General features: G+C 40.1%; 1 protein-coding gene and 1 long non-coding RNA gene across 7 annotated transcripts in view; one reads left to right on the top strand and one right to left on the bottom strand.

The window, feature by feature from the left end:
* ARFIP1 (ARF interacting protein 1) overlaps positions 1-13616 on the bottom strand; it is a 41810-nt gene that overhangs the window by 15093 nt on the left and 13101 nt on the right. For 3 of the 6 annotated variants that reach the window (XM_083457479.1, XM_083457481.1, XM_083457480.1), the window contains 4 exons: positions 12112-12213; positions 3237-3345; positions 2732-2827; positions 175-287 (listed from right to left, as the gene is read on the bottom strand). In XM_083457479.1, coding sequence (XP_083313605.1) covers positions 175-287; positions 2732-2827; positions 3237-3345; positions 12112-12213 — 420 coding nt within the window. The remainder of the gene's footprint in view (positions 1-174; positions 288-2731; positions 2828-3236; positions 3346-12111; positions 12214-13616) is intronic. The other 3 variants (XM_083457484.1, XM_083457482.1, XM_083457483.1) reach the window with 1 other exon arrangement.
* Positions 3352-4161, top strand: LOC310685483. The gene is made up of 2 exons (XR_014515317.1): positions 3352-3752; positions 4050-4161. It is a non-coding gene; the product is annotated as an uncharacterized lncRNA (long non-coding RNA).

Here is a 13616-nt window from a genome sequence, read left to right as displayed (position 1 = left end):
GGAGATTAAATTTTCAAAATGCACGTCAGTCTCTTAAGACTTCTAATTCTGGTAAAACGCCAAATCCTTTTACATGTGAAGTATTGGAAACAGTGCTTCCTCTTAGCCAGCAGGCCAAGAGAGAATGCTTAGCTTGCATCTGTGGGATCTAAGCTGCAACTATGAAATACAAACCTTGTAAGTATTTAGGCTCCATCTTCTTACAAGCTCCAGCTTTTCCATGGCTGGGTTCTTCGCCTCCTCTGCTAGCACAACTGGTCCACTTTTCTGCTGCATTCTAAGATTGCCTGTTTAGAAACCAGATGTAAATAGGCATGCTGAAGTGTGCCACTTAAACAGAAGGCTACAAAGTAAAGCATTTCCCGCATTCTGAAGTGAATAGCAGACTAATCCCTGTGTTAATATTATGGTGAACCTTAAAGAATAAGATTGCTTGGGTATTTGGATTTAAGTTACAATAGTCAGTAATTTGGAGATCTTAATTAAGAAGCTTTAAAATACTTTTGACAAATTATCTAATACGAACAGGATATTAGAAAATGCTACAAAGCAGACTCAATTAATTACTGCATTTGCCAGCTGTTGCATTGTTCACAGTATGAGCTGATGTCCAAGTACACTGATGAATTAACAGTTCTCTCAGCATGTGGAAAATATGCAGTATCTTGTATTTTCACTAAAGGCATATGTTGCAGTAAAGCTTATGAAGACTCGTTCTTTTAAATGTCTGCATAGCAGTTATGGTTACAAGCCTACACACATTTAACTGGAAGCCAATCTGCTGAACTCTATGGGACTTGTTTCAGAGTTGAGAGGAACAAGATCAAGTCACAAGAGGACATCTAAATGACATAGTAACTATGCCATTTCACTTTTAAAAAAGATATGCAGACAGAATTAACTTCCCTATAACTAATATACAGATAGATAAATAAATAAATAGCTCTGACAGTTAAATACCTGTACAGCACACTTGAGTGCTGCTCACTGTTGTCAAGGAAAGAGGCAATCTTCCTTCCAACCCCATCTAACTTCTATAGCACCCCATTACTCAAGAAGGCTTCAAATTTTTTAAAGCAGATGTCTTTCCAGTATCTCCACCACATGAGCTATGGTGAACCTAGGATGTGCCTACCATGTGCTTGCATGTGATGCATCACCCCCTTCAGATGTGTTGATGCTCAGAAGACATGTGTAAAGAATCACACAGTGCTTCTAAAGTGACTCTAGTGATGACTACAAATACACTGCAAGGTAGCGGAGAGAAAGCAGCCACAATACAGTTTCACAACCAGAGGGCTTCTTTAGTGCACCATATTCCAAATCAGAATTATTATCCCAAATTCATGCAATGATTCAGTTAGGCATCTCAATAATTTTGAAATGATTTTTTACCATGACCTTCAAAATCAAGAGAGCAGTGGAACCCAGCCATAAGTAGAAGTTAGTAAAAGAATTGCAAGCAAGGCTGTGAATTTTAAAATGTTACCATCAGTACTCTACATTTAGTGGTATTGAACTGCAGACAGGGAGTGCATAAAGTCTGCTCTTTTTACAAACACCCACCAGAAACAAGCACAGAATTGTTGGAAAACATTCCAAATTGCAACATATGCCTCACCTATACCAGTTTTATGATATGTTCCTTCATAGCAATACTCATAGCTAACTAAAAAAAAAAGTGTGGCATTGCAGCTTGCTAGTACAAAGATGAACTGTCAGGATGGTGTTGACTCCCACAGATGATGTTATTTTAGTATACAGGATAGAGCATGTTGAGAAGAAGCACACCAGCTCCTGCAATTCTAAAAGCTGCAACCTGAGATGTTTGCTATGTGAAAGCTAACAATCCAGTAGGAACATGTTTGGGCTATGACCTAAACATTAACAACCAATAGCAACTTTAGGAAGGTATCAATTCATTTGATTTCTACAAATGATCCAGCAGAGCCACAAGCAAGCAGATTTTAAATTGCTGTAAACCAAAGTGGCTCATACAATTATTTGATAGCAAGTGCTTTCTATAACCTTTAAAATATGTTCACAATTTCAACCATGCATGAATCTAATTTTCAAAAGGCTAAAACATGAAGGCCTCAGGTACATCTAGAGATTTCAGTGCTGATCACTGACACATACTCTCAACTTCATCATACCTCAAATAAGGTCTGCAGAATACCCTACACACAAAAGCCTTCCCCAAACTGATGTCCTAAATGGGTTTTGGGCTAAACTGCCATCAGCCCCAGCTAGCATGGCCAATGTCCAAGAATGATGGGAGTTGTCCAAAACATCTGGATGGCACCTGCATGGGGGAGGCTGCCTTATACAATAGACCTGGGAAATACTCTACCCTTTCAGAACGAAGTACCAACACTAGACTACCTTGATCAAAGCCAGGCAGTCCATGGTATAGCCTTGGAAATTATATATTCCTGTTATAATGGAGACCTAATGGAACACTACTACAACTACAAGAGAAAACTGCAGTAGCAATGTCATTCCTCAAATCATTCTCCTGATGATAATATTTGTTTGATCATGTTTAATAGTAAAGAAAGATAGTATTCAGAAAGAAAAATGCACTGGTTACTTTGCCAAGTGACAGAACCATGAAAAAACAGCTGTTATGCTTAGCAATAGCAAGTAAAGGAATCATAACGAATTATCTGCTAACTTGGGAGTTAGTATTGTATCAGCAAGAGTGTTATCTGCTTAAACCTCTGAATACCTTTCGGAATAATTAAATCACTCCCTTGTTCAGCCAGTCTGCTAGCAGCTGCGCTGCTAGGAGATACAACAGGTGACATGGGTAATGACGAGGGACCTGAAAACGGGACATACACCATGAAAATCCATCCTTATTCGATCAACACATTACATGTACACAAAATACTGGAGAAACTAGACTGAAACTTGTACATCAACATTTCAAGTTAGGGCTGCTTTGAAACAGAGGCAGCTCCATTATGGGGGCTGCTCCAAAGGGCAAGCCCTTTTGTGTATACTGACCATTTAGTTATCTCACCACCACCACCACCATGAACTAGCCTTTAGAACTCAGAAGAGTTTTTTCATGTACAAATTCACTGAATGAATTGCGATAGACACATTCTTCGGCTGAAGTGCTTTTTTTTTTTACACACAAATGAGTAACAATGAATACTACATAGAATCCCTTTTCTGTCATTAATATATTTGTTGTAAATATTCTTAGTTCATCAGTAATAACTTACCTTGAAATGGTCCAGCTTCAATGATTCCCTCTTTGGTACTGTCGAAGCCATGCGATGTAATTTGGGTTTCAGACAGACCAAGTCCAGCTGGTATTGAGTGCTTCAAGTCCTTAGAAATGTTTGAATAAAAAGGGAAATCCATGTAAAGATCCCAGATAAAGGAACTTGTAGGCATTATAACAGCCTATCAAGCTCCTCTATAACAAGGCATTTGACAGGCTAGAATCTAGTTTATGGTGTCATGAGATTCTATTATGATGACTTAGCACAGTACAGCTTTGCAGTCTGCATCATACATTTCACTTACATTTGTGAACCAGGTGCTATATGCCAGGGATGTCCAACCAGTAGATTGATCCCTGGATGACTGTGGTAGATTGTGGTGCACCGCGGGATCCCTATAGATCGGCAGTAGTGATAAGCAATGGAGTGAAAGTTCCCGCCCCCCACTGCTCTTTCCCTTTGTTGTGTCAAATGGGTATTTCGCCAATGAGTTAGAAAACATCGTTGTTATAGGTGAGCGATCTCCCCCCTCCAAAAAAATAATAAAGCTAACATGCTTTGTTATTCCTCCCTACAAGAAGCTCAACAACTTTGGCTTCATCCCCCCCAAAAAAGAAAAAGGTCAACAACTTTGGCTCTACTGGTGGTAGTTCGCAGTCTCTTGGGAGTTGGATGTGCCTGCTATATACCAATGGTTTACAAGGACAAAGTGGTTTCTACTAGGAACATGGGGAGGGCAATATAACTTGTGGTCTAGAATGCACCTTGATTGGGTCAATATAGTACTTATAGCCAATTTCCTTCCTAAAGGATTTTGTTTTGACTTCAAGTATCCCTCTGCCATTTGGAAGGCTTAAGAATGAGACGAGTTCCATCAAGTTCAATGCAACCGCATTCTAAATAAATGTGTTTAGGACATTTAGGACAGAGTTTTATAATTTCTGCCTTAGAGAATAGCTCTTAAGTTTGGGATACCTTACATATAGAAGCAACTTCTTGCAACAGTTTACTCAACGAGCCAAATTTGGTGAATATAGTTATGAGATGATAATAAAACGTAACAGTTTCTAGCAAAAAGTTTTCTATTATCATTGTCCTCATCAATAAACTGAGCAAGCCCTAACAGCATGTTAGGAAAATGTGTGGTATCAAGCACAACTAGTGCCACACAAGTCCCCAGGGCTCCATTCAGAATCAACCTGTGTCTGATACAGCATGAATTAAGGCTTAGACAAGAATTTGGATCCCACTGCTTCTTCCCCCCAATTTAACCTGGTTAAGGAGGGGACAGCAGATGCCCCAGACTTTGAGTTTTCACACAGCAAGCTACATTTCCTATGCTGCTCAGTGACAACAAAGGGAATTGCTGGTATGCCCAGGTCCTAAGCCTAAGGTATCAACTGTTGGCAGTTCTCCATGCAACTGACCCACAGGTATGGGAAGGTTTGAGAAAGAGGACCTGGGAGCAATTCCAAAATGAACACAAATGTCAGATTTGCATCAAATTCAGAAGGTATCTGAAATGGTTAAAAAAACCCAACTCCCTCCATTCCCCAAATTTGGAACTATTTTACCTAAAAAATTTTTTTAAAGTTTTTCAGTAGTTTACATTTAGATATTATGGCAGGCTATAGTTAGATGTTGCCAGAACAAGCCCTTAGAAACTTCAGACTTACATGATTCTGCTTTCCTCTTCAATTCTTATTTGCAGCAAACTATCGCTTGCAATTTTATACATACAAGTAAACTGTAATTTGCACTTGCCTGTAGACTAGGATCAAGCTTGGTTTGTAGACTAGGACAAACCCCAAGACAAACGTGTATCAGAGGCAGGGACTTGCCATGTGTCAGGGGAAGGAGGGAGTGCAGAGTTCTGGGTTCATGCACATAATGTCAAAGAATGGGCAGAATTATATTTGACTAAGACGTAAGGCTCAATTTAGACAAGCTATTAACTAAATTTAACTTTGGATTTGTGAAATATCTGAACTGAACTATGGTTTATGACTTGTTGGTTAATCAAAATAGGAAATGGTTTCAAATGGATTTACAAACCTCAATATAAACAATTATGGTGAAACAAGAACCCACTCTAGTTGTAATTGCAATTTGTTTTAAAATGTTTTCAATGTTGTATTTTACACTGTTCTGATCAATCCTGGGACCTCATGGTGAAAAGCTAGTCATAGTAATAATAATAATAATAATACAGAAAATTAAAGGAGACAAGCATCTCTAGGCCAGGGTTTGCCATTACCTCTGGCAGCAATAGCATTGGCATGTCTGTGGTATGTTAGTGTAGCTAAGATTTTCTCAACATAATGACTAATAATGGCTGAGTAGTTCAAGAAATACTACACCACAGTAAAATGAGGATATAGTCAAACCTCAGTTGTTGAAAATAATCCGTTCTGGAAGACCGTTCAACTTCCAAAAGGTTTGACAACCGAGGACTGGCTTCCAATTGGTTGCAAGAGCTTCTTGCACTCAAGCGGAAGCTGCGTCAGACGTTCGGGTTCCGAAAAATGGTCAAAAACCGGAGCATTTACTTCCGGGTTTTCGGCATTCAGGAGCTGAAACCTTTGAAAATGGAGCTGTTTGAGAACCGAGGTTTGACTGTATAAATGAATCCCACAGCTGCATCCTAATTTGTCCACAATCATACACCAGGGCTGAAGTCATAGAAGTCTGTGAGTCCACGCTTCTCACTGCATGTATTCTTCTTTCATATTAAAAGTCAGAAACTTACAGAAATAAGGAAAGTTGCAAAGGTAGCATTCTGCCACCCAGCAGTATGGCATAGTTAAGAGAAGCAGTAGCACCCTGCTACATTTCCCAGCATTGCATATGCTGAGCAACTATGTAGGATTTTTGTATTTCCCAGCAATACAACTTTTTTTTGCCAGCAATACAACTTACATTTCAGTTGACTAGCAATCACTGCCCTGACTGGCAGAATAGGCACTGATTTCCTTTGGTATGGAGGCTTATTTCTACAAGAAAACTGTGTGGTTCGGGGTTTGTTAGTTTTTTTAAAGGGAGAGAGAGAGAGAGCGCTGACTTATGGTGTCCCCCTCAGCCCTGGTAAATCCCCTTAAATATCCTCAACAAGATTTGACAAAGATATGAACCAGATTTGCTTTTCAGTGGCTTTCTCAACTTTATTCTCAGGTACAAATCTCTGTTTCCTGAATCATTCTGTTACTTGCCCATTCTGCTAATGCTCTATAGAAGTATGCTGCTCTGTGGGACCTCTGTACAATATTCCTCCTTAGAGTCACTCTCATCCCCTTACCACACCCAACTTCTGGCAGATCTGAAACATTTTCTTGTTTTCAACTAAGTGCCAAAGTCTTATAGCAATGAACAAACACCAGGGATTAAGGCTTTAATCTCTAATCAAGAGATCCAGCCTCTATTGAGAAAGGTTGTCAGCATTAGTTTCAAAACCACAATGTTAATGACCATAATAGGCACAAAAAACCATGCCAAAAGCCTACCCATATCTCAATTTTTAGCTCAATGCTTTAAAAGGCTTTAAAAAACATGTATAGTTTCTGTAACTTTTTCAAGGCCTGGTTGGAATAGGGCACCTGCTTTATAGACAACTCTCTCACCAACCTTTTGCCACTTTAATGTAATTCACTGGCAACTCTTTGAAATGCAGAGTTGACAATGACCAAAATCACAAAGAAACATAAAAATGAACGATGCCTATTCTCAGCTGCCTGTAGCTTTAACTGTTATTAATATGGGTGACCGGACCAACAGGCTGGAATCCAAATGGTCCAAGCTACCCCAAACAAACACCCATATAACTACATATAGGCTACCCTCTATAACATATCCCCCCACTATTCAGCCCATCTCTAACTAACTCCCCTTCTCCCACACTGTATGTCGACACAACACTCTAGGTTTGACAGACAATGTAAGGGGAGATACACACAGGACAACCCAGATGGGTTGGCAGGAAAACATCACATATAACAGACATACAAAATGGCTAGCTTAAAAGCAATTGTACTAAACTTGAGGGAACTGGGAAACCCCATCAAAAGAAAACACATCACCTCGTATGTAAGCACAATGAAATCACACATTGCCTTTCTATAGGAAATACAAATACAGGAAGCAAACTCCTGAGTGAACCCTGCTTCAGTCAATAATGGGTGGCCCCTGGCTCAGGTAAGGTCTGCGGAGTAGTCCTAGTACTCAGTAGAGACCTAAATTTTAAAGCCACAACAGTGCTAAAAGGCAGATTCATTTTTGCTAAAGGGGTACTAGATGGGAAACTAAACTGACAAATGGATCCATAAATGCCCCAAAGACAAAACAACCAGAGTTCATCCAAAAGACACTAAGCAAATTCTTCTCCTCCTCCAAAGGGGAAGCAATCCTAGGAGATGACCTCAACCTAAATATGAGAGGCACCTCCCTAAAAGACATCCATCCTACAACCCCATGGGCAACCTTCCTCAGTGGGAAACCCCAAACAATTAGAGACTCTTCCAAACTACTGAAAATTCAAAGAAACAGAGGCCTTTATGACAACCAGGGAGAAAAGAACCTAGGAGACACCAGCCACACATTCCAGTTTGAATGCCATGGCACAATGTCCAGACTGGACAGAATTCAGCTCACACAAGGCCTGATCCCCGTGGTAGAAACAACAACCATTGGTAACATTAAAATCATAGACCACACCCCAGTAGAAGTTACTCTCAAAATAGGAGAGGAAACACAAACAACCCCATCACGGTCCTTTAGCCCCGTCCTAATCACAAACCAACTGGCTAGAGAGAGTCTCTTGAAAACTTTCCAAAGCTACTTTAAGGACAATTATGTGGGCGACATAATAACCCCCTCCTCTGGGACACAATGAAAGTGGTCACCAGAGGAGCCTGGATAAAGGAGAGAGCATCCCTTAAAAAACAAACCTCCAAAACTGGTAAATTAGAACAATAAATTACGACCCTCTCATCACACTACAAACAGGAGCAAAAAGCCTCCTTAAACTCATAGAACAAAAACAAAACAAAAGAAGAAGAAGAAGAAGAAGAGTTTGGATTTGATATCCCGCCTTTCACTCCCTTTAAGGAGTCTCAAAGCGGCTAACATTCTCCTTTCCCTTCCTCCCCCACAACAAACACTCTGTGAGGTGAGTGGGGCTGAGAGACTTCAAAGAAGTGTGACTAGCCCAAGGTCACCCAGCAGCTGCATGTGGAGGAGCGGAGACGCGAACCTGGTTACCCAGATTATGAGACTACCGTTCTTAACCACTACACCACACTGGCTCTCGGAGGGAAATTGACCCTCCAGAAATCAATAAAACAATGATTAACATCCTATACTCTAAACAGCACTTTTACAAATATGGAGGGAAGAACTGGGGCTGGGGCTGATGAAGGGGAAGCAAGATTCACGTAGCTGCTTCTTTGGGGGCTGATGGATCCAAGTCAACTTCTGGGGAGGTATGGAGTCTCCCAGGGGGGCCTTGGACCCCATGCCAATGCCAGATGCTGGAGTGTGCTGCCCTACAGCTCTGACTTTAGAAAATGAGTTTAGGAGCTAAAGTCCCATGTCAGAAAATCTGCAGAAACTTGCATTTTTGGCAGCTGTGAAGCCTTGAGTGACTAAACGAGTAACCTAGACCAAAACCAATTCTGAAAAGGGGGCAAAACCCAATATATAGGTCACAGTGCAGAATTAGTTATTGGAAAGTCTGCCCTACACACCAGGCATATGAAACCCCCTTCCAACTTCCCCTCTGCAATATTTCTCCTCCTCTGTGGGGCACACCTAGAAGTGCTAATATGTCAAGTGCTCCCAAATAAGCAAAGATGAGTGATGCAAGCATTCAAATGACAAAGATAGTTTCCTGACATTATTTATACAGCACAAGGCAGTAACTTTACTTGTGTGTCCCGCAGAATAATTTAGTCTGCTGGGTTTCCTGTCCTAAGGAGTAGTTAAGAGGGACCTGCCAGCCAGGACTCCATTGAATGGGCTACCAGTAATGAACTCAAGGGTGCATATACTTTCTTCCATTTGAACTCGAGCAATTAATGTGATAACGTCGTCTATTCAGCATTACTCAAGAACAGATTTTGAAAGCCTTTTGTAGCTTCTAGTGTAACAAAGTGATAAGAGGATTCCGACTAAAACATCAGGAAAAACTTTCTGATGGTAAAAGCTATTGTTTTCCAATGCACTGTCTAAATAATTAAATACCTTAATCTCATCAGCTCTGATCTTTTAATACAAGTTTGCCGCAATTAATTTCTACTACTTTCGCTATGCAAGGGACCTGGGAGCAACATGGAGTTGTGTTTAGGAAATCCTTCTGACAGACAGGCAATAATGATTTCCTTCAATCAAAAGCCTTGGTGTCGTTTTAAGTAACAGCAGCAGCAGAGGCAGCATTGTAACATCCCACACCATGGGTAGGCAAACTAAGGCCTGGGGGCAGGATATGGCCCAATCGTCTTTGGATGGTCCCAGAATCAGCGTGTTTTTACATGAGTAGAATGTGTGCTTTTATTTAAAACACATCTCTGGGTTATTTGTGGGGCATAGGAATTCATTCTCTCCCCCCCAAAAAAATATAGTCTGGCCCTCCACAAGGTCTGAAGGACATTGGACCGGCCCCCTGCTGAAAAAGTCTGTTGACTCCTGTCCTACACAGAACGACACAATGGGAAGGGCTGCCCCCATTATTTCCATAGATCCATTCTGTAGCAGCATATTGCAACACTGCTAGGCTGCAAATTGCAGCTCTGCTGACATGAAGTGGCAGCAAGGCTTTTTAAAATCTTTAAATAAACTGGAAAACGCCCTGCCACATCCTCTCATATTGGTATGTTCCTTCCCCTCTGGAAATTAATACATCTGATCTCTCTCAATAGTTGTTGAAAACGCTCTCCTACTTTTACAGAGGCAGCAGATGATTCTACAAACATTTTACGGGCACAGCCAACCAGCCAGGTATAAAACATAAGATTTTTTCAAGTCTGAAAGAGGTTATCCCTCAAACCACAGCGCCTATACCAGAGCAGCCCCTAGTGGACAAAAAGTATGTTACAATTTCATTTTATTCATGCAGTGTTTATTTTACAATAGCAATCCGTATTCAACAGGAATATTTCACTTAACAATGTCAGCCTTGTAAATAAGCCAACAAAAGTTGCTAGCCTGCTTATGGATAATTTTAATGGGAGCTTGATACTTTTACATATCCAGATGGTACGCCCTAATAACCAACACACACCATATTTGTAGGTCTCCTGCAGCCAGAAAAATGTGCTCTTTGCAAAAAGGAGTAACACAGAAAACATTCTAAGAAAGTTAAAAATAATTAACTTCAAAGAAAGCATGCAAAACAAGGACACATATGCAAAAGATTTTTACACCCTCAGCACTGATTTTCATCACTTATTACTTTGACCAGCCTCTCCATAGCCACCTAGACAAACATTTTTACATCCTTCCCATCAATAACAAACCTTCAGAATTCAGGCTGCAACTCCATACTCACTTACATGGGAGTCCCACTGAAGTCAATGGGGGCTTACTTCTGAGCAGACATCTAGGACTGCCGCAACACTCTGCTATCCTGTCATTTACAGTCACCCCACCACCACTTGCTCCCACACCTCCCCTATCACTCTCGGCAAAGAAAGCAATACTTAGATATTCTTTTCCTCCTGTTCTCTCAAATCACTGCAGCTACGTTAATTGTCTGATTCATAAAGCAGTTAAGACAGAATCCTCAAGTTCAAACTGACACAGCATCATGATCCCATCAGTTAGTATCAATGGAATGCTATTTCAAATAGCAATCATAATCAACGGGTGCTGGAGGGAGGTGGCAGCACATTCCTACTTTGCTTGCAAAACATGCTGGTCCCGTGAGTCTGGTGCTGGAAGGGAGGTGTTTGTGGGTGGGTGGTGGCTGAAGCATGTAGCTCTTGCTCTCCTCCTCATCCCTTTGTGGCTTGAGGTTGGGAAGACTTGTGCCTCATGTACTTGCAGGCACATATTTTCATCTTGCCTGTATTAACAAGCCCTACCTACCCAAGCAAAATTCCTGGTCACCACAACTTGATAGAAATGAAGTATATTTCAAGTCCCAGAAAGCTAATGTTTCAAAATACAACTAAAGTTGGAGTCAACAAGGAGGGAATAACCTGAATAGTCTAGCAGTCTAATACGTTCTCAGATTCTCTGATTTATTCACCTGGATATTGGACTTTCCTTATTCCCAACAATCAGAACAAATTATACTCCAGAAAATATTAAATGAAATCTACAAATAACTTTAACTGCAAGAAATTAAAACATTAGAGCATCTTGCTCTTCTATGTTTTATTACTTTTATGGTGTTATTTGCAACATATCTTGTGATTTGAAAGGATAAAACCTATATTCATCTCTAGACAAAAGGCTGGCAAGCCTTCTCCAAGCAGAAGAACATTAGATTAATCTAGGCAATACTTTCACCCTATAATTTGCTTGCTCCAGGCATTAATCTAATTTGATTATTAGTAAAATGCTCAGGGATTTAATTTACACTATACTTTTATCATCATTATTTATTAATATTAATATATGTGTTGCCCAATGCAAAATGCCACTAGGCAACTTACAGTACCACAAATTCTGTTTTTTAAAGCAAAAATAGTTTTTTAAAAAAACTAACAATTGAAAAACCCCATTTTGAGCTGATCTAAATATGTGCAAATTCATCATTCAAAAAGTAACACTCCCCATGAAAAATATTAAGCCACTTGCTGAGAAAATATATTAAACTCAAACACTAAAAACCATTGCTATTATACATATTGTTAAACTGCTTAGTTATGCCTCATACCCTGTTATAGTTGTGCTCATGTGTATCTTCAAGTTCTCCATTACTTGTCACAGAAATCTCTGCTGCTGAATTTTTTGGAGATTCTTCAGCCATTGAACACTCCTATAGTTTGAAGAGAAATATGTTGAGTGTTATAAAATGATATTAATATTAAATGTTTAGCTATTTCGCTAAACTACCACATTTCACTGAACCACAAAGAGGATATTTGCAGATCCCAACACAATGATCCTATGAAACACAGCTTGTTAAATTATTCAGTCTCCTAAACAAAAAGCAAGTAGTAGATCAAGTACCCTTTGTTCAGGTCAGTCTGCTCCCACCCCAGTGCTAGACACACATAAAAACAATTGATGGCCCACATAGTAACTTCTGCCTCCTAGTCACAGTACATTAGATATTCCTGACACTTAACATTACCAAACAGCATAATATTTATATTTACTTTAGTACATGGCAACCCTTTTCAGTTATCAAAAGATGCTCACAGAAGGACTTAAGAGAACTGCACCGCATGTGAGTCATCTGCCTCTTGTTGTGCAGCCTCAAATATTAATGCCCGTAAGGCTGATGAGTGCATCTGATCAAGCACCTGATTGTCACAGTGCCAGGTAAAACTCTAGTTTCCCCAGTTTCTCTATAGAAGTGTACATAAGACTAAGGCCAACCAACGGCTGTTCACTTACCTCCCATGGTGTTCCCATATTAACACTGGAGTATAATAGGTTATATATTTAATCTCAGCAGATGTACAATTTTGATACTGTAAACGGCAGAATAAGTAGTTTACGGGCAAACTGTTTCCTCTTTCACACAACACCTGCAATTTTATTAGTCAAAACTCATGTAACTATGGCATCTGTTTTTATAAGGTATTGAAAGCAAATCAAAAGACTAATGCACACATGCAAGCTACCGTATTTTTCGCTCTGTAAGACACACCTGACCATAAGTTTTTAGAGGAAGAAAACAAGAAGAAAAAAAAAATTCTGAATCAAATGTTGTACTAAACTATTTAATAAACAACCCTCTCCCTCTCTGCGCAGCGCCCCTTCAGCGAAGCGTCTCTCCTGCGAAGCGGAAGGAGGAACTGTGCCCCTTCTGTTCCTCCTCCTGCTTCACTGAAGGGGCGCTGTGCAGCGACATTCGCTCCATAAGACGCACACACATTTCCCCTTACGTTTTAGGAGGAAAAAAGTGTGTCTTATGGAGCGAAAAATACGGTAATATGAAAACACTACATAGCTATTATCCGTAACTTTAGCTCATCTTTGCAAAACGGCATATGCCCCATGGGCTAGAGTATCTCTCTGCATCTTCTGGGTTTTATTAGATTGTGGAAGGACCTAACAAAGAGTCCACATGACTATGTGGCAAAAGCCTGAACCAATGAAGTCACCACAGAGTACATCATACAGAGTGACCAGTGCTGAAAGTGCTAAGACACTAGCTGGATTAGTTAAGCCTGGTAAGGGTAAACTGTAAATTACAATTTATGACATATT

This window comes from Podarcis tiliguerta (genome assembly GCF_965153285.1).
Source record: "Podarcis tiliguerta genome assembly, chromosome: 9".
Classification (NCBI taxonomy): Eukaryota; Metazoa; Chordata; class Lepidosauria; order Squamata; family Lacertidae; genus Podarcis; species Podarcis tiliguerta.
This window is presented reverse-complemented; position numbering and strand designations above follow the sequence as displayed.